Source organism: Schistocerca americana, chromosome X (genome assembly GCF_021461395.2).
Source record: "Schistocerca americana isolate TAMUIC-IGC-003095 chromosome X, iqSchAmer2.1, whole genome shotgun sequence".
Classification (NCBI taxonomy): Eukaryota; Metazoa; Arthropoda; class Insecta; order Orthoptera; family Acrididae; genus Schistocerca; species Schistocerca americana.
In genome coordinates this window covers 594,369,811-594,390,895 of record NC_060130.1, presented here as the reverse complement: position 1 = coordinate 594,390,895, position 21,085 = coordinate 594,369,811, and the positions used below count along the sequence as shown (strand labels likewise).

Below are 21,085 nucleotides of genomic sequence, written 5' to 3'. Positions count from 1 at the left end.
CTTACGTAACGGAAGTGTGGGGCAATCGTTCGATTTGTTGCATTTGCTAAAGGCTGTTTCACTAATTACTGAGATGGGACTGCCAGAGTCAAGTACTGCCGCAAATTTTACGTCATTTACAGTAATGTGAATCACAGGATATGCAATGTTGTTATGTTTTACGTCGTGTTCTTGGAGTAAGATGTCCCTAATGTCTTCCATTTTTACGTAATTACTAGCTGCGGCAGCTGCGTCGTCAGTTTCATAAGTACGTTTTGTGGCAGCCAGCGGTGTGAGTCATTGCCTATGGTCTCTTTGTTGGCGCGCATCGTTATTGGGGTTTGGACACCTAACTTCTACAAATTCACCGTGACGAGAAGGCCCTGCTCTGTTTGAATCCCGCCAGTTCTGATGCAATTCAGGTCTGTCGTTACGATCACATCGTCTGTCATCATGTCGGTAGTTCCTGTAGTTTCTTTCTTGTCCGTTAAGTGGTGGAGAATTTCTCCCTGAATCGTAACTGCGCGCTGGACCGTTGCGTCTAAAGTTATTCTGTCTCCCGTAATAATAATTATTTTGGTTCCCATATTGTCTGTTTCTCTGATTGTCTCTGTGATAGTCACTACCGCAGAGAGGTGATCTTTCCCTGTAATTATTACTACTCTGCCAACGGTTGTCATACGGGTGGTGTCTATTTTGGTCACGATTTGCGTTGTAAGAATAGACCTGTCGTGTCCAGTTATTGTTTCTGTCGTCACGGAATTGTGACGGATGTGACCTGTAGTGATTGTTTTCCTGTTTTCGCATCCCGCGACTGTCTGTGTCAATTTCCAGTTCTTGTAACAGTCCCTGAAAAGCCTCAATGTCTTCTTTGCAACGTCCTGCTAAAATAATATGTCGTAAATGTTCAGGCAATTTGAGTAAGCAAATGCGGATGAGTTCTGAGGGGCTGTATGGGTTTGAAAGATACTGATTCTTATGCAACATGTCTTCAAAATATTTCACAAGACTGGAAAATTCAGATCGTTCGAAATCTTTCATCATTATGATGCCATGTTTTACTCGGTCTTGTGTGGCTTGAGACCAATATGCTGAGAGGAAGGCATGGTAAAATTCTCCTTCACTGTGGCAATCGTGAATTACCGATCGCATTCTTACAGCCGGTTCATTCTCCAAGTAGCCACACATAAATTCTAATCTGTGTTCTAACGACCAGTTGGGAGGAAAACAATGAGAGAATTGATGGAGCCATGCTTGTGGATGAATGTCGTTGCCAGAATTCTTAAACGTTTTGAATTTACGTGTAGTAATGAACAGCTTATAGTCAAAATCGTCATGTCGGCGAGTCGCATGTCGGTCATTGTTACTTCGTTTCGGCGGTTCCATCTCAAAATCCAATGCGCCTTGCCAATTTCTTTCATAATTTCCGAAGTGTCCTGTGTTATTATTTTGTGGTTGTTCCGTATTTCTATGTCCCTCTTCCCGTATTGGAGCGCGAGTGTCCTCTGAAATACGTAATTCTTGTATTACCTGCGTCAACTGATCTTGTACTTCCCGGATTTCTCTTTTGTACTCTGTATTGATTTGATTTTGATTTTGTTTGAATTTTCTTATTTGTTCATACTCTTCTGTGTCAGTGAAGGCTACAGGTGTTGTGTTATTCAGATCATCATCTACCTTTGTAGATAAGTTAGTGAACTGATCTGAAAGTTCGGCTACTTTATCCGATAGTGAAATTATTTCCTCTGTATGTTTTTCTGAACCAAGTTTCAGAGTATTTACTGTGTCCTTTAAGTTTTCCTGAGTTTTTGCAAGTTGCGTAACCGAATCGGTAGATGCAACTGAGTCAAATTTAGCTTGCAAGGTCTCATGATTTTCATGAACAATAGTTTGCAGTTCTTTTATGGCTGCTTCGTGATTCCGTAATGCATTTTCATGCCGCGAAAAAATAGGTTGAAAATGCTCACAAATTTGAGTTTTTACGTCATTACAGACTTTTTGACATTTCGATTCAATGTTATGTAACTCAGTAGTTAAATCTTCACGTGTTTGTTCAAGAGTTTGTTCCAATGAGTCTAACTTTTTAAGATTTTGTTCCACTGTGTCTAACTTTTGCTGTGTTTGTCTCTGATTTTGTTCCATTGTGTCTAACTTTAGAAGATTTTGTCCCATTTGTTTCTGATTTTGTTCAAGCGTTGTGTCTAACTTTTGTAGCTTTTGTCCCATTTGTTGCATTAACTGTAATAACAATGCACTGGTGTCTGAAACATGTTCCTCAGTGCTTTTCGGCAGTGAATTTGCACCGGCAACATTCACATTTTGACAAGCGGAAAACGTGTCTTGACTCATTTGGGAAAACGGTGAGGACGCAAAACCTGAATCACCAGTATTTGCAAAATTGTGTCCTGTCATTTCGGAATCCTGAGGCGAGCTGTTGCCGACCGATCGATCGATAATGCTTCCCTCTTCACTAATTGTTTCACTGTCCACGCCATTGTTTGCCGCCCGCTCCATTTCCCTATGCACAATTACCAAATTACTACTTTGAACATCAGTTAATTCATTACTCGGTGGCGCTAACACACTGCTTTCATTTTCACTGTCATTTCTCAATTTACTTTGGAGCCTAGTATTACGTTTTTCACACGCCATTATTGTCACAGTATTTCACACGATAACACAGAAAAGCACAATTTGAAGAGCAAAAATAAGAGAACACATTAACATAACACTGAAAATAATATCTAGTTAATTGCAGCTGCGAAATACTTGGCGCAAATCTACATGCATACCACAACAGTTTTACTGTACAACAATGAAAGTCTGCAACTACAAAGGAGATTTTCTCTACAATTACGCGCTAGCAATAAACAAAATCTACACTAATTACACAAACTACAACAAAAAATCAGAAGATTCCAGTGAGGTATCCTCGGCTAAGGGTCGACATATGAAACGTCCCCTTTGAATAATTTATACATGACTGTGCTTAAACTGACACACAATATTTTGTTAGCGCAACGCAATCTGACTTTCAAAATTCCCTACAAAAGAATGGCCCTGACTAACATTAAACTATACCCTTCACAAATCACTTACCTCACAAAAATCTTCGCTGCTCAAGCTACTGCAATACAGCGAGCGCCACTACTGCCAGCTAAATAAAAGATTCAAACTATGGAAGGCACTAACTACTGATAGGGATAGTTAGCAAATGAAAGATATTAATAGAGAACAAACAATGTATTTACCTTGATATCATCATATATAAATATAGCAGTTCATGACAAATTTCAAAACTCCGCCATCTCTCTCCCCACATCCACCACTGCTGGCGGCTCACCTCCAACTGCGCAACGCTACGCGCTGTTCACAGCCAGCTGCCTAACACTACAATGGCGAGTATTACAACAATGCAAAGCAGCCACAGACTACACACAGCATAGCCAGTGATTTTCATACAGAGGTGGTGTTACCAATAAAAAAACCTAAACAGCCTACTTACAATTGTACAATCGGCTTTATAACCACCTTATCTCAAATAACATAATGTCAAAGGCGCAGTTCAGATTTCTAAAGGGTGCTGATATTGAGAAGGCTATCTACACTTACAGTGAAAATGTGCTTAATTAATTAGACAAAAAAATTGCAGGCAACTGCTATATTTTGTGATCTGTCTATGGCACAGGACTGTGTAAATCACAATATCCTTTTAAGTAATTTAGAATATTATGGTGTAACAGGAAATGCTGCAAAATGGTTCAAATCATATATCTCTGGCAGGAAACAAAGAGTGTTATTAGGAAAGAGACATGTTTTAAGCTATCAGGCATCATCTAAATGGGAACTAATTGCATGTTGGGTCCCAGAAGGATCCATTTTAGGGCCCTTACTTTTTCTTGTGTATATCAGTGACCTTTCATCAGTAACATTATCAGATGCCAAGTTCGTTTTGTTTGCCGGTGATACAAACATTGCAATAAATAGCAAATTAAGTGTAGTCTTAGAAAGATTGGCTCCTAAAATACTTGTGGACATTAATCACTGGTTCCTAGCTAATTCTTTGTCACTAATTTTTTAAAAAACACACTACATGCAGTTCAGAACTTGTAAGGGGTGTCCCACGAGTATATGCCTAACATACGATGACAAGCAGATAGAAGAAGTGGACAGTGTTAAATTCTTGGGATTACAGCTTGATAATAAATTCAACTGGGAGGAGCACACCACAGAACTTCTGAAGCTTCTTCACAAATCTCTATTTGAAATGCGCATTGTGTCAGACATAGGGGATATAAAAATGAAAAAGCTGGCATACTATGCTTACTTTCATTACATGTCATATAGGATTTTTTTTTGGGGTAATTCATCAAGCCAAGCTAAAGTTTTCTTGGCACAAATGTGCAGTAAGAATTATGTTTGGTGTGAACTCAAGAACATCCTGCAGAACCTTATTTAGGGAACTAGTGATACTAACTACTGCTTCCCAATATATTTATTCCTTAATGAAATTTGTCATTAAAATATATCACTTTTTTAATCCAACAGCTCAAGTCATGGAATCAGTACTAGAAATAAGAATAGTCTTCAGAAGGATTTAAAGTCACTTATTCTTGTACATAAAGGTGTGCATCATTCAGGAACACACATTTTCAATAACTTGCCAGCAGCCATAATAAGTTTAACACTCAATGAAATTCAGTTTAAGAGAAGCCTAAAGGATTTATTAGTGGCCAATTCCTTCTACTCCATCGATGAATTCCTCAGTAGGACCAACTGATATAAATATAGTTTACTATCTCAAAGATTTGCCTTGTGAGCCTGCTTTTATTCAACCTGCTGATATGTCCATAAAATTATATATATTTGCGTGTGTGTGTGTGTGTGTGTGTGTGTGTGTGTGTGTGTGTGTGTGTGTGTATTTACTATCTCAAAGATTTTTCTTGTGAGCCTGCTTTTATTCAACTTGCTGATATGTCCATAAAATATATATATATATATATATATATATATATATATATATATATATATATGTGTGTGTGTGTGTGTGTGTGTGTGTGTGTGTGTGTGTGTGTGTGTGTGTATGTATTATTATTATTTTCGATTATTGCCTTTTGAGAGAGCGATTGAACTTGGGTAGTCATGAGTTCTTCTTCTTTCTTTGTTCTTCCCAAATTCTCTTCATACATTCACTGTGTTCTTTCTTGCATTCTTCTGACCATTTTTTTCTTGTTGTGTTCTCCACCTACGCTCAATGGAGCACGTTATCATGATTTCATACGGGATACTCTACCTGTGCTGCTAGAACAAGTATGACACAGCATGTGGTTCATGCACGATGGAGCTCCTGCACATTTCAGTCGAAGTGTTCATACAGTTCTCAACAACAGATTCGGTGACCTATGGATTGGTAGAGGCGGACTAACTCCATGGCCTCCACGCTCTCCTGACCTCAACCCTCTTGACTTTCATTTATGGGGGCATTTGAAAGCTCTTGTCTGCGCGACCCCGGTACCAAATGTAGAGACTCTTCATGCTCGTATTGTGGACGGCTGTGATACAATATGCCATTCTCCAGGGCTACATCTGCACATCAGGGATTCCATACGACGGAGGGTGGATGCATGTATCCTCGCTAATGGAGGACATTTTGAACATTTCTTGTAACAAAGTGTTTGAAGTTACGCTGGTACGTTCTGCTGCTGTGTGTTTCCATTCCATGATTAATGTGATTTGAAGAGAAGTAATAAAATGAGCTCTAACATGGAAAGTAAGTGTTTCCAGACGCATGTCCATATAACATATTTTCTTTCTTTGTCTGTGAGGAATGTTTCCTGAAAGTTTGGCCTTACCTTTTTGTAACACCCTGTGTAAGTACAATATAACTTCTGCACAATTTCAGTGCAGTAATGTGTTCATTGTAAATAAGTGTGTGTGTGTGTGTGTGTGTGTGTGTGTGTGTGTGTGTGTGTGTGTGTGTGTGTGTGTGTGTGTGTGTGCGTGCTTGTGTGTGTGTGAGTGTGTTTGTGTAAGTACAATATAACTTCTGCACCATTTCAGTGCAGTAATGTGTTCATTGTAAACAACTATTGTAGTAGTTCTATTACATGTTTGTTACCTCATAAATAAAGAAAACCTTTTTTTATTTCAAATTCAGTGCATTAGTGTTTGTAAAATGATTGTTTCATATAGTCTTCATTTAAAAAATGACGATCATTCCAATTGGGACCTGTGGAAGGTACATTAGCTTATTTGTTTCAGTTGTAAATATTTGTCAGGTATTATTGTTTTTCTGACATGTTCCACATCCTGGAGGACCTCCTCACACTATGGATCAATTGGAATGAAAGTAAATCTAATCCGATCTATATGTTAATATCTAGAAATGAAAATACTGAAAAGTGAACATTGTACAACTCTCAACATGATTGAAATGTGTTTCTACATAACAGAATTTCAAGCCACAGTTAAAGGAAGGGCATTGTCTGCAGGATTGTACAATCATAAACAGGTTTCCTTATTGCAATTGCATGTAAGATTTCCAATATTTTTGCATATCTCACTTGCCTCTTGGTACAGTGATGTACAAGAGCTTGATGTATCAGTAATGTTATGCTTTTTGTTTGGTTAATCATTTCTGTCTCTTTTCTGTGTGTCTTTGCTTACAGAACTTGATCATGCATTATCACTGCTGTTTCTGCCAAAGCCATATCTCTCATCTAGACAAACTGATGGGCTGGTGCGTTACTTTCATGCAGTCTGTCAAATCCCCATTTGCGAAAAAATGAAGATGACATAGAAATGTTTGCATGGAAGCTTCCACTTTTAGTAATGTTCACTTGCAGAATTAGGTTCTGCAAAGCTTACTTCGAAATAAGTGTCTTGGAGCACTGTACTTTGGATGGGAATCTCTCCCAGAAGTTTCACTGCTACTGATTCATTACTGAAGTCAACGTCAGCTGAAGCACATCACTCCATGACATACTTCGCAGATTCGTGTATCTTTCCATGTCGCCGGCCGGTGTGGTCAAGTGGTTCTAGGTGCTTCACTCTGGAACCGCGCGACCTACCTTGGGCATGGATGTGTGTGATGCCCTTAGGGTAGTTAGGTTTAAGTAGTTCTAAGTTCTAGGGGACTAATGACCTCAGATGTTAAGTCCCATAGTGCTCAGAGCCATTTGATCTTTCCATGTAAGAAAAAATGGACAGATTTGTTGTATGTTTTTAAAATAGAATTCACCTGACAATTCTTATGAAAGAGACAACATAGAAAATTATTTACTTACACTTTGGTAACTCCATTCCATGTCTTACCTATGTTATGCCTTGCTACTGAGAGTAACCTAATAAGAGCTTTACATGTTTCTTTTAGCTTTGAATAGTTCTTTACATGTAGATTCTACAATATACTTCCATAGGTCCATAACTGACTTACTGCCACTTGTTGTAATTAGAGACCTTACTTTTCCAAGGCACTGGTTCTAAGCCTGCATCTGTTGAAATGAACACAAATATACTTTGGACATGAGGAATGCTTCCTTAAGTGTGCTTCTCTCAGACTCAGAGTAATTAGTAACCCAGTGAGTTGGGAGGAAGTCTGTGTTCCATGACTTAAAAACTTTTAGAGCTTCACTAACTGCACTCATATTTTATACCTGAAGAAAGAAAAAGCCAACCACTAAACTGCACTTATTTGCTTTGACTTTTACGAAAAATAAAGAAATATTGTATTTTGTCATTTTGTATGTTGCATCTAGTTAGCCCTTTAGGTCACAAATTATTTTTATCCTGAAAAGAAAAAGTCATGGCTTTGCTATCCAGTTCTTCGAATTAAATTGTGATTTTTCAGATGTATAAAATATTCCGTGGTGTCCCCCAAAGGCGGATACACCACATCCCCAAATGAGGACATTGTGTTCAAATGGGTGCAGTGTAAGTCGAAAACTCAAAATATTTTATTTGATTTTATTTCATCAAAGAACACAAATTACATTAAGTTTACTTATTTATTATATACACAAACTATGGTTTTACACTTGTGGAGAATAATAATCAAAGAAACATTTTTTTCTGTCCAGACATAAGTGAATGTTACATTTTACACAGTAAAATTTGCTTTTGCCTAGCAAACCCGGTTTCCTACACATGTCAAATGATTTTTTTGTCACTGACTACTGGAAGATACCCAACGTAGTAGACTTCCGCATTGACTCGTTTTGAAGTACTTAGAGATGGCATTGGACTCTCAGTAGTGGGACACCCCCCCCCCCCCCCCCACCCCCCCCTGTCCAGGCAGCTGGCTTATCTATTTTCGTCACTACTTTGACCACATTTGCCCTAAAGTGAGGAAAATCAAGTGTCTTAATTTTAGTAACACGAAATTCTGATGAATTAAATGGAGTTCGCCTTCAAGAGCAGTTAACTTCATGTTGTCTTTGGGTGCAAAGCCAGCCAAATGGCCAACAGGCGTGGCTGTCGCCCTGCTATGTCCGGATGTAAAGCCCTTGAACAGACACCAGACTTTCCAATCTTGATGTTTAAAGCTACCTTTCAGTCTGTTAAGACTAGAATTTTTTCTTGTTCAGTTTTGGGTTAGCTGCGCTGTAACAAATTCGTAAGCAACAATAACATTCTCGCTGCCAATGCATTGTCGTTTGGATGAGACGAGTGTTTCGTGATTATCTCAGTGTCACTTACCACGCAGTTAGCGGGCTTTGCGCTAGGCTACTCAACTTACAATATACTGTATGATATAAAACGTCTAACTCCTATATCATAGTATATGATAAAATGGATGCTCAATAAATAGTAAATAACCTCCATCATTGATCTCTTCTTCAAAATTATCGCCAGGATCATCGGATAGATCGTCAGTTTCATATGAATTAAGGAACTTTAAAAATTCTTCTTCTGTAAGTGGCATTCCTCTATCCTAGACTCGAGGCATTTTGAAATCACAGTAGATGGCTAAAAAGACAACGAGATAATGTCCTAAATTTCTGTACTGTTACGACCTGTCAATCATCATGTCCTCGTTTGTAGACATGTATAAAGTTATAAATATGTCACTTACCTTTCGTTCTGAAATACGCCTTTAGTTTTCACCTTCAAGAATGCACCTTTCTATGCACAAATATTTTTTTTTAACCTAAACTCAGAAGGTATTAATCGGCTGATGGAAGGCACAAAGATTACTGGAAAGCATCCATGTGACTGTGTGCATTCAAGTTTGTTTTGTGGTACCACAGATTGAGAGGAGATGTCGACATTGTTCTCAAATAAACACTCTGCTTGTGACAATAGGAAGACAACGATCACAAATGGTAAAATTTAACGAATTTTAATATATTGAGTATTTATTTAGTATGTCCTTACATGAGGACGCTGTGACCGAAAGGTTTAACATACATTCCCATAATTTCTCGGCAAATCCTTTGGCCACCTATTCTGTGGACCACGAGGGTGATCTTTACAACCTACCACTACCCTATAATATCATTGTGAATACATACAAAAACACTCAAATTAAATGTAATTGTGAAAAGGAGATGTTTTCCTTACTGTATTACATATTCATTCAGTGTTGATCACAGCAACTGAATCCAAAAATCGGACTCAAACAGTGTAAGGCCTCTTTGTACTGCTTTAACCACGAGTATGGCAGAAAATGCAACTTTTAAGGAAGAGAGAGGAATACAACACTGCATTAATACAAGTTCTTCTAATTTATTAAAGGACGATATTCACTTTTATATTACAGATTGAAGAGTGGAATTATAATGTGAACTAGAACACACTAAGAATGTTAGAAACATAAAATTTACCCAAGATAAACTTGCATTGCATAAAAGTCAGTATCTACTGTGTGTCATGTAGCAGAGAAACATTAATGTCTTGTACCTCAGCTATAGATCGTTTCTAAAAGTGCTTATGATGCACTATTTTTCTCCTCCTCTTTGTAGAGAACAGCTGTCTGTGAGGCTGTACACATCGTTCCCTTCTTGATCAAACACTGCAGGGACCAATTCTTTGATGATCTGTGTTGGAGTCAACAGCAGCTAATGTAGCTTTCAGGTCTGATATCTGACGCTTTAAAACCTACAGTTGCCTTGGATAAGATATTGTGACAATGAGACTGGTAAATTTCATCTTCATTTTCTCCTTCTACCAATTTAAATCTGAAGACTCAATATTTTCTTTGCTAAGTTCGACTAATATGCTTTCTTTCTCACTTATTGTTTCCCCTTCTTCATAAGTGTGTAATGTATCCTTGTGGATGTCAACAATAATATCAAAAAGTTATTGACGTTTGCTGAAATGGTTAGCTGTCTCATTTTTTGTTGACAGACACAGTGAATATGTTTACACACGTTACATCTGATACTGGACTCTTTGCATGAGTCCATATATTAATGTATGCAGGTTTGATATTTAATACAAATCAATTTACAGCTGCAGTCGTACAAATTTTTCTGAACAAAGAAAGTGACATCCATATCAGACATAGACAGTACAAGTCAGCCATTTCCTGCTCCAACTATGCATTCAGGGACCGCCTCTGCACTTAAGTTGTGCTTTGTGCAAATATCCTGGACTTTGCTTCTAAGTTTTTCCTTTGTCAGAATAATGAGCCTGTCAGGTAATTTGTTCTTGGCGAAGCCCATTAATGCATGAATAGATTTGTCTAGATATTTCACATTTTTACCATACAAATATAGGTGTTTTATTGGTCAGTGCATTCTTTTAATGTGCATCCATGTGTTGATACCATTGTTGGTTCTGCAATAGTATGCTCAGCACCTAGTGCTTTTAGAACAATGTTCTTAGAGATACAAACCAAACTCAGCTGTAGCAGAATCTGAAATAAGTCGCTACAGTGGTCAAGGAAATATGTGTTCAGATGTTATAACGTCTCCCTCTTCCATCAAAGTCCTTACTAGCTAATAAGTTTCAGCTTGTCTTTCCTTCGATTTGATTTTGGCACATATATTTTTCCTCTACGCCATGTCAGTGTGCCAAGAGCAATGTAGACTTCTGACAGGCTCTTCCATCTTGAAAGCCCAGATTATAAAACGGCTCAGGTAAATCTGACAGAAACACCTGAGGACGTAATTTTCCTACTTAAGTCTTTTTTTTTTTTTTTTTTTTTTTTTTTAATAGTTAGACCATCTCTTGATCAGACCTGTTTGAAATGAGAAATTCACAAGGACAACCTCGTCTCATGTAGTCATCCATAAGAAGTGAATTAACTCAAAACCATGAGCATTTGTTTCGTGAGTTCTATCGATGCAAATACAGTCACCCCTGTATTTCTTCAGAATTTCACATTGGGTAATGTTTGTAATGATGAGGACAACGACTTCCCATGAGTAGATGATGTTGGCTGCTTGTATCTTGTGGTTTGTCGGAAAACACTCAGGAGTTATCGCTAGCACTAATTTCGTTTACCCATACTGGTGCCACTGTCTTTACGTCTAATGACCTCGAAACACAAATTATTACAATGTTCAGAATTGTATAAACCTTGTTTTCAGCAGCTGGATACACTCTATCTGGAATCACTTACAGCATCGAGTATCGCATCGAACAGAATTTTGAGCGCTGTTAACAGCTAAAACGTTTCTTTCTTTCTTCTTCTTCTTCTTCTGGCAAACCTAAATGCCAAATAACAATTTCATGTCCCACATGAGTGATCACGTGTTTTACTTTGCAGCTGCCATCTCCAGCTTCAGTTATTTCAGTGCTGGAAAGACAGACACCTCCTATCTTGTTAGTTTCTTGGATTTTCATCTGGCGTATGCCCTTGCTTTTAGGTACATATTGCTCTGAACGACGACACAAAGAAACAAAGAAATGCAAGGAGACGTTGTCGGAAGTTCGAAACGACCCATACTTTTTGACGTAAAGTGTCCGTCTTTGTCTGCTTCTTCCAGTCAGCAAATTCCTGGAAATATATGTAAATTCAACCTCTTCTAAGTAGTCATAATCGCATTTCTTCGGAAGGACTGAAATATCGCATAATGGACATTTCATTTTCATGTAACTACTTTGCGATGCATGTTCGTTTTTTTGGTTGCATATTGGATTGCGCTCCTTGTTGAACTGTTTGCCACATCAACTATACTTATAAAAGTTCTTCGCTTTTAATTGTGGAACGATATCACTTCACTTTCCTTGATGTGCTTGTGGTACGTGTTTCCTCGGATTCTTGATATAGTCATAGCTTTCACAACACCTCAAAAATTTTACAGGACAACGAAAGCTATATACTCGATAGATAAGCAGTAGACCATGGTGAGTCGTGGAGTACTAGGCGTCAGGTAGCTGAACTTCGCGTATTTACCGTCAGCTACCATGTGCAACTTGGACTCTTTCCTTGAGAGATGGGCTCTGGAGACGCAGTTGCATTCCACGAGTGAAGACGATAGTTCAGCCAAAAATGCTAATATCAATATACGTCTGCACGGTAAAGTTGCTGATAGTTCACTTATTTTAGATTCTAACTATTAGTTTGTAGGAATTATTATTGATCAACCGATTACTGACCACTGGTGTCGGCGATCTCCAAGTTCTCAGCTATATTTCTGTAGTAATAAGACCGTATGGTGTAAAATCACTGTAAAATCCACGTTCCCCGACATTTATATACACGAGGAATTACAAAAGATTTGATTATAGCTTAAAAACTGTTTCAGTTTTTCAACAAGCAGAAATTAATCGTTGCTTGGCATGAGTAGTTGCGTCGTCTGCCGATATGACAAAGTTGATATCACTGTGATATTGTGTGTAATCAGAAATATACTTCCGGTTGGGAAGGCGGTGATTGCTTGAATGTCTGTTTACTTCGTACAAATCTTAAGTGTTCCGAGATAATTAGTAGCAAGATTTGCCCTGCTATTTGATGTTTATTGTTTCTATAGGAGCAGTTTTTGCTGTCATTTGGGTTACACTATAGTAGTACAATGAGTGCTATAAATTTTACATCGCCGAAACCAGTACTGCGTGATAAGTAAGAATTTAGCCGCTATTTTCACGATTTGATACCGCTTACATTCAAGTTATTTGTATGTGTTATGCTATTAATTTCAGCCGAAAGAATTTTGATTGGATGTCACTGATGGACAGTGACAGTGTTTGCTCCCAAGAGAATTTTGCGGCGAATTTGGTGTACGAGGTAAGTTGTTTAAAAAACAGACGTTTGTAGTACACAAAAATGCACTTTTTTTTTCCCTAACATCACGATTTCTGATTCCAGTTTCTCCGTAGCTACGAATTCAAGGAAACCCTGACCAGCTTCGTAGAAGAATGTAACAATATGGGTTTTGTGCTCAATGAACCGACTACACTGAAAGAAAAAATACAGAGGCAGGATGTTTGTAAGATCCAGAAAGTTTTCCTTGAAAACTCCGATATGGAATTTTTCAATGTAATTTAATATATTAGTTTTTGAAATAGTGATTTCGATAAAGTTGCAGAATTTTTTTATGGCTGTTGAACAGTAGAGCACTGGGTAAATTGATGCTCTCTTGTCACCTCTGATTTACAGATTTTTTTGTGTATATGCATTTTTGGTATGTATTTTATTCATTAGAAAATGTTAACATAATAGAATAATGTAAATAGTTTATAATCCAACTTTGAATTGTTTGCATAGTGACTATTGTCAACTTTGTTTTGACATCATTATTGTGTATGTGTGGTTGTATAATGCAGTGAAATATGTTCCTTCTCAAATGAGAAATACAATACAGCAGCATACCTCTTGGCAGAATGAAATGAAGTGGTGCAGTGGTTAAGGCACTATACTCTTATTCAGGTGACGCAGGTTTCAAATCTGTCTAGCCATCCAGATTTTAGATTTCCGTAGTTCACTTAAGGCCAATGCCAGTATGGCATGGCCAGATTCTTTCCCTGTCCTCTGTGACAAGCTTGTTCTTTAACGACCTTGTGACAGGACTTGAAAACCTGATGTTAGATAATCCCCTCTGGCTCATTTTATGTAACTTAGCTTGCATCATAAGTTTTTACTGCTTCTTGATTAAGAGATTCAGACCCTCATTCATTGTTACTTACTTGAAAGTATACAAGAAAATTAGACATATTTGACTCATAAGAAAGAATTAATTGTAAATGTATTAATAAATGAAGTCAACTTAACCATAATACCAGCCATCTCCTCTTGGTTTGAGGGTTCATTACATTTTTGTTAATTTTCCTGACTTGATACTACAGTGAGTTAGTAGCATATTTTAAAATTTCCTTTTTCTACTGTTGATTGGGGAAGGCAACTTCAGACACCTGTAGGTACTCATGTTGCCCACTTTGTTGTGTAATGGGTCAGTTTTGCAATTATAACACACTTTCTCAGTGAAAAATAGGGCAACATAATGACACTTTACATATCCATCTTAAGATATTAATTCAGTGCTAAGACATCCTGTGTTTACTAAGTTAAGATGAAGTATGGCTGCATTTGAATCAGTAAGTTACTTAGTGGGCCTCTGCCTTTTATATTTTTCATAGTTTATGTACTATATATTTACATAATATACATCAAAATACTTGTTGGAGTCTTTTCCATTACCTAATATAGGTTTCCTGAATATCTCTTGCAATTTTAGTTTTTATAACTGAAAGTGTTTTAAATGTAGCACTAACGTACATACCAGACTATACTACAGATCAAGTTTTACCAGAAACTCCATTTTGCATTTGTTAGCTTTGCCAACTCTCAGCCAGATTATAATATCCCCACCTAACCCATGTTTTGGTCTCTGCTGCAGATAATTGTCATCATTCCAAAGATTGTTGTTGTTGGTTTTTTTTTGGGGGGGGGGGGGGAGTGTTGCCAGTGGGAAGCCCTTTGTTAATGAGCAGTTGTAGTTTAGCAGAATATTCACCACATGCATTGAACGCATTATTATTATTATTATTATTATTAGTCGTAAAGCTCCCAACATGGAAGACGCTAAGTAAAGATGGTTCACTTCTGGGGCTTCTTATTCTTCTTGTTTGCCCACCAGGTCTTCATTCTTTGCGAGAATTCAGCTTTTCTTTCTTCGCTCCATTTTGTTCCAGTTCTCGGCGCTTTTGTCTCTGGTTTGACCTCCCATTTGTCAACTTTAAGTTTGAAATTGTTTCTTTTGTTCATGTCTTCAGTAGTAATGTTGGCTAATTCCAGATCTTTCTTTACATTTTTGATCCATTCTCCTCCATTAACAAGGGATGCTACGTATCTTACTATTTTTTTTGTAAGTCTGTGATCGGGAAGTCTCATTATGTGGCCATAGAATTTTAGACGCCTCTTCCTCATGTCTATCTCTATGTTAGAATATTCTTCAATTTTAGAATTTTTCTGTAATCTATACCCCTCTTTGGTCCATCTTGGTCCCAGAATTTCCTTTCCTCTTTCTTCAGGTTTTCCATATCTGTTTTCCTTTTAAGTGTCAAGGTTTCGCTGGCATATAGCATTATTGGTTTAATTACCGACTTATAATGTTTAATTTTTGTATTTATAGATAGACATTTTTTATTGTAAATGTTTTGGACCAGCCCTAGACCCCTACGAGCTTTTAATATTCTTTCTTGTTGTGAGTATTTTTCAGAAATTATCTCTCCTAAATATTTAAAGTATGGTACCCTCTTAATTTCTCCATATTTGGTTTGTAACTTAGAAATTTCTAGATTTGTTGTTGTAAACACCGTTTTCTCAAAAGATATTTGTAGGCCAACTTTTCCTGCACACTCTTTTAAGGTTTCTATCTGTTTGACTGCCATTTCACTAGAATCTGCCATTATTGCAAGATCGTCTGCGTAGGCTAAGTAGGGGATTTGTAGGTCATCTTTTTTGGTTCCCAGTGATATTGGTTTCCAGTACTTTTCTTTTTTGAGTTCTTTTTCCCATTCTGCCATGACTCTATCCAGAACTAAGTTAAATAACAGAGGTGATAATCCATCACCTTGTCTAACGCCAGTTTTTATCTCAAATGATTTTGAAAGTTTTCCCATGAATTTCACTTTGCATTTTGTATTTGTTAATGTCTGCTCTATGATGTTCCGTGTCTTCTTATCCAGTCCTTGTTCTTCAAGAATTTTAAATAGTGTGAGTCTGTGAATTGAATCATATGCCTTTTTAAAGTCGACAAAGACATATACTGTAGGCTTCCTTCGCATTTGTCTCATCCTTGTAATCAATTTCAAGTTTAAAATTTGTTCTGGACATGATCTGTTTGGTCTGAAACCAGCTTGGAAATCTGAGATTTTGGGTTCTAGCAGTTTTTGTGTTCTTTCAAGAAGACAAGCTGATAATATCTTGTATGTGACGGCAAGTAAGGAGATTCCTCTATAGTTGTTCACATCCGATTTATCCCCTTTTTTATGTAACGGATGTATTAGGGCACATTTCCAATCTTCTGGTATTTCTTCAGTAACCCATATGTTTTGAATAATTTTAACTAGCTCATTTCTTGAGTTGGACCCTAGACTTTTGAGAAATTCGGCTACAATTCCATCTTCTCCTGATGCTTTGTTATTTTTGAGTTTGTTTATGTGTTTGATAATTTCTTCTTCAGTTGGCGGTACAGAGTCTTGCTGTTGCGGGGCTTTAGTGCTGGATATTGGAAGAGCTTCTGTTGGTTCTGGACAGTTTAGTAGCGTTTCAAAATATTTGGCTAATTCTTCACAGTTTTCTTCGTCGCTTAGTGCCAGATTCCCATCTGATTTCCGAAAACAGACATTTTGAGGGATATACCCTTTAATTTGGTTTGCAAAAGTTTTGTAGAATCCATGCGTATTATAATTTTTAAAATCTGCTTCTATTGATTCCAGTTGCTGAGTTACATACTTTCTCTTCTCTTGTCTAATAAGTTTATTTGAAAGTTTCCGTGAACACATTATTATTATTATTATTATTATTATTATTAAAAAAAAGGGGTCCAAACTTGTTCTTATTCCAGTAGTGTGTATTTAATGGTTTAAGGCATACTGCTTGTTCATATTTCTCCTGATATGCACATGAGATTGGTAGCTGAATTAACTTAATGCAGTCAGGACACTACTCGTATTTCACTACAGTGAGAATTAATATTAAATTTAGTTATTAACTTTACAAACCTTTTCTGCAGTTTGAAAATTGTTTCCATGTTTTGTGCATGGAACAAGAACAGTTACAAGACACTGGCTATTGGCTGTTATACACTGATAATAGGACCCTAAAAGGGATAAAATGTTGATATCATCCTCTTTACGTTCATTGCATGTCAATGAACAACTGACGATTGTTGGGTCAAGAGGAATATACGATAAGAGTCACTGGCTTTGACCACTGACTTAAAGCTGATAGCTATGAGTGTATTCACAGTTTTGTTGTTAGTTGACTCGGCCAATGAACATTAAGGGGAAAAAAAAAATGTGGTTGTGGTTACGCCGATCTGTAGCCTAGCCTGAGGTCTAGCTTAGGTTAGAAGCCAGCTTGATTGAGTGTTGATATAGCCAACAAATGTGAAGTTTAAGAAATTCACTTATGGGGACAGACTGATCCATAGTGAAAAAGTGTGAAATAATTGCCACTTATGTTATGTTATAGTCGTCATGTTGTTTATTGCATGTTTCCTACATCACTGGTCAAAGCTGGCAACTCGTAGAGAATATCCTCTTTATCTGTAGTCACTTCCAGAAAGTTTTAGTTAGCTACACAGTCTGCAGATGTATCTTTTATGTTTAAAGAGACAGTTGTTTTCACTCTTTAATAAATTCGTAGTGTTTGTTTTCTTTATGTTCAACAGGTACAACTGAAACTTTTCATTAGCTATTCCTCTTATACCTACTGCTTCTGGTTTGTTTAGTAGTGATCTAGATTCTTCTTTATTTGCTCTACAGCTCATAATGAGTCTTGGCCTCTTCTACAATGTCCTTCCATTTCTCTCTGTCCTTTGCCAATAATCTCCAGTTTCTGTAGCCCATCCTCCTAAGATCTTTGATTACTCCTCCTTCCCGTCTCGCACTTGGTTGACCACGTCCTCTCTGCGCTCTTGGCTTTCCTTGTAATATTCTTTTTGGTACTTCTGTATCATTCATGCGAGCCACCACGTGTCCCACCCACCTCAGTCTGGATGATTTCACTATACTCCTGATGGGTTTTTCTTTGTATATGATGTACAGCTCATGGTTGTGTCTCCATCTTCCTCTTTCGCTGATTGGGTTGATAATTCATCTAAGTACCTTTCTTTCAAATTCATCCAGTATTTTAATATCTTTTGTTGTTAATGTCCAGGTTTCAGAGGCATATGTAAGCACTGGCCATATAAGTGATTTATAGATAGTTAATTTAGTGGTGCGAGTCAGGAGCCTTGAAGATAGAAGTCTTGTTAGGGCAAAATAGGCTCTATTGGCTAGTATTAATCTCTGCTTAATTTCATAGGAGGTATCATTTAGATGTGTAACTGTCAAGCCCAGGTTCTTGAAATGTTCAACTCTCTCAAACATATAAGTGCCCATTGTTATTGCATGTGGCATATTTTCTATAGGTGCAGGTATAGAATATATTTGGTTCCTTCTTTTCTAAAACTCCACTCCCCACCCATCTAATTTCTTGTAGTGCTATTATACTTTGCTTCAGATTCGTTATTTGATCCAGCATTACTTTCAGTGCTCCTGGACGATATAGGGATCTCACATTCCAAGTACCAATATATAAATCTGATCTACATGTTATATTTCTCTTCTTCCTTATTTTACCTCCTTCATTTACTTGTATTCCATCCTCATTGCCATTTTCCATGCCAAGTCTGTCTTCCTCCATCCGCCCTGCTTTACTTTGTCGAAGTTTTGCAACAATTGTTGTTTACAGAGTGGGCTGTCAACCCTGCATTCAACACCTACCGGCGTATGGGTGATTTTTAATCAGGGTTTTCTTCCCTTAGCCTTCGGAGACCCCACTCTGAACTGCAAGGCAGCAGTTGTTGTTCTGCTAGTTTTGGTCCGTCCTAGGTATTTTATTTCCCCGGTGTCCACCATATCTGGTGATGTTCCCCAATCCGCCACCTGGGTAGGTGTCCGATGGGAGACCAGCAACTCAACACGGGAGTGTTCTAGCTAATACTGAAAAATCCAGTACCAACTCTCACCTTTGACCAGTGACGTCAACAAGATGACACTCCCCAATTTCACCCTTATGCAATACAGCAATCATAACATCACACATTCAAGACAACACCAGAGGAAAACAATCCCATTATACAAAATATAATCAAAATAAGTTGAAGAACAACTTGAAACCAATGTAGGTTAGTTGAATTTCTATGGTACCAACACACAAATAAAAATGCTAAAAAATTGGAGTCAGAAATACACTTAACCTATGTAGCTCAAAAAGTCCACAGTACCATGCAACCACGACTCTCACTAAAGGATGCGAAAGAAAACTTTGCTTGACTTACATAGCTAGAACAAAGTCGAAGATACCAGAAAGCACAACTTGTTCCAAGAACAAGTACCGAAAACTTCACTTCACCTATGCAGGATGTACCATAATTTATGGTGTAAATGTATACAGTTGAAAGTACACAAAAAAACCTATAAGTATTGAGATTTAAAACTCATAGCTTTGCGCTATGGACATTTCTCCAGTATATGCGTGGTGTAATCGGTAGTGTTGTATATTGATAGTAGTGTGTGCTGACTGGTAACAGTTCAAAACTCATTGTAACCTACAGTTTTTACCCTCTGCCATGGATCTCATGGTGGTTTGCATAGTATAGATGCAGATGCATTTCACATTAGTGAAGATAAAGTAGTACTCATAGCTCTTAAGGTATGCCTTTTAATGCCCATGTTTACTGAGACTTCTTGTACTCCCAGTATCATGTACTTTCAACTGTAGGCATGGCACCATTAATTATGATACACAGTGTGTAACTTGTGCATAGTCAATAATGCCAAACTCACCTACCACAACTGATTCCAAAAATTAATACTGAAAACTTCACTTCACCGATATAGGAAGAACAAACTTCATCAGTAAAATACCAAAACTCGCTGCACTAACTAATATCGAAAACCTAACTTGACAAAAGTATGTAGTTCCAGCACTGCAATATCTGCTAATTTTAGTTAATCATTATGAACTGCAACTAATAAGAACCCACACTTCTTACATAATATACAACATGGGACTGTGCTTACCAACCAGTCAATCCACATTACACAAAATTAAAAGCAACAGTGTGTGTCATTGGAAATTCTTTTGTCTTACCACAGCTTATTGAATATTCTCCTCTGTGGTGGCCTCATTGTTAATAAAGTAAGTGCTTTTAGTTTTGCACACTCTATTTTATGTTTAGCTTTGTTGGTAACATGTTTCTTTCTCTTCATCCACAGGCTTGGAATACTCTCATACCACCATCAATAAAAAGTAAACTTGAATACAGAAAACTGACTTTTTACCTTCATGTCTATTTTGCAATAATACCACTAACTTTGGGCAAGACAAGTACATTAACATTATGACAGAAGGAATCTGAGAAACTGGAAGATCCTTCTAACACAAATTTTTGTAATGAGAACTCTGGACTTAAAGGAATTGCTGTGGGGCATGAAAATAATTGCAGTGATGCCAGAGTAGAAGACAAAAGTGAAAATGAAATAAATAAGAGTCACAATGTGAAAGAGAATTTTATGTCTTTGGAGAACACAGATACAATAACGGAATGTGGTGATCAGATGGAGTGCCGGCTTACAAATGAAATTAAAGATATGGATGTTAAAAGTGACAGTTCTGTTGTGGCTAAAAAAGGGGAGTTTTGTAACCTGGAACTAATCTCTGACAATTGCTATGAAAATGAAAGTGTTAGCAGTGAATCTGAGATGAACAGTTACAATGGGCAAAGTGGAATGACTGCCTTAAAAAACTTTTTGGAAACCGAAGGATGTGAATTTAGTGGTGAAACAGAATTTCTTCGATTCTATGCACTTCCATATGTTAATGATCCAAAGTCTCATCCATCATTCCAGAATCTATTTACAGTGAGTAGATATACACTGTGTGGACTTAATTCTTGTTTTGATAATGTACTGAGTATTGGGGCTGTGTGTAAAGTACATCGTGGGA

The 21,085-nt window shown here is 37.4% G+C and overlaps 1 protein-coding gene across 1 annotated transcript in view; it reads left to right on the top strand.

Annotated features, from left to right (window-relative positions):
• Positions 1–12,695: 12,695 nt before the first annotated feature.
• LOC124554973 (lisH domain-containing protein ARMC9-like) overlaps positions 12,696–21,085 on the top strand; it is a 194,469-nt gene continuing 186,079 nt past the window's right edge. The window contains exons 1-4 of the mRNA XM_047128710.1: positions 12,696–12,988; positions 13,069–13,153; positions 13,235–13,405; positions 20,356–21,000. Of these exons, the coding sequence (XP_046984666.1) occupies positions 20,653–21,000 (348 nt within the window). The 5' untranslated portion in view covers positions 12,696–12,988; positions 13,069–13,153; positions 13,235–13,405; positions 20,356–20,652. The remainder of the gene's footprint in view (positions 12,989–13,068; positions 13,154–13,234; positions 13,406–20,355; positions 21,001–21,085) is intronic.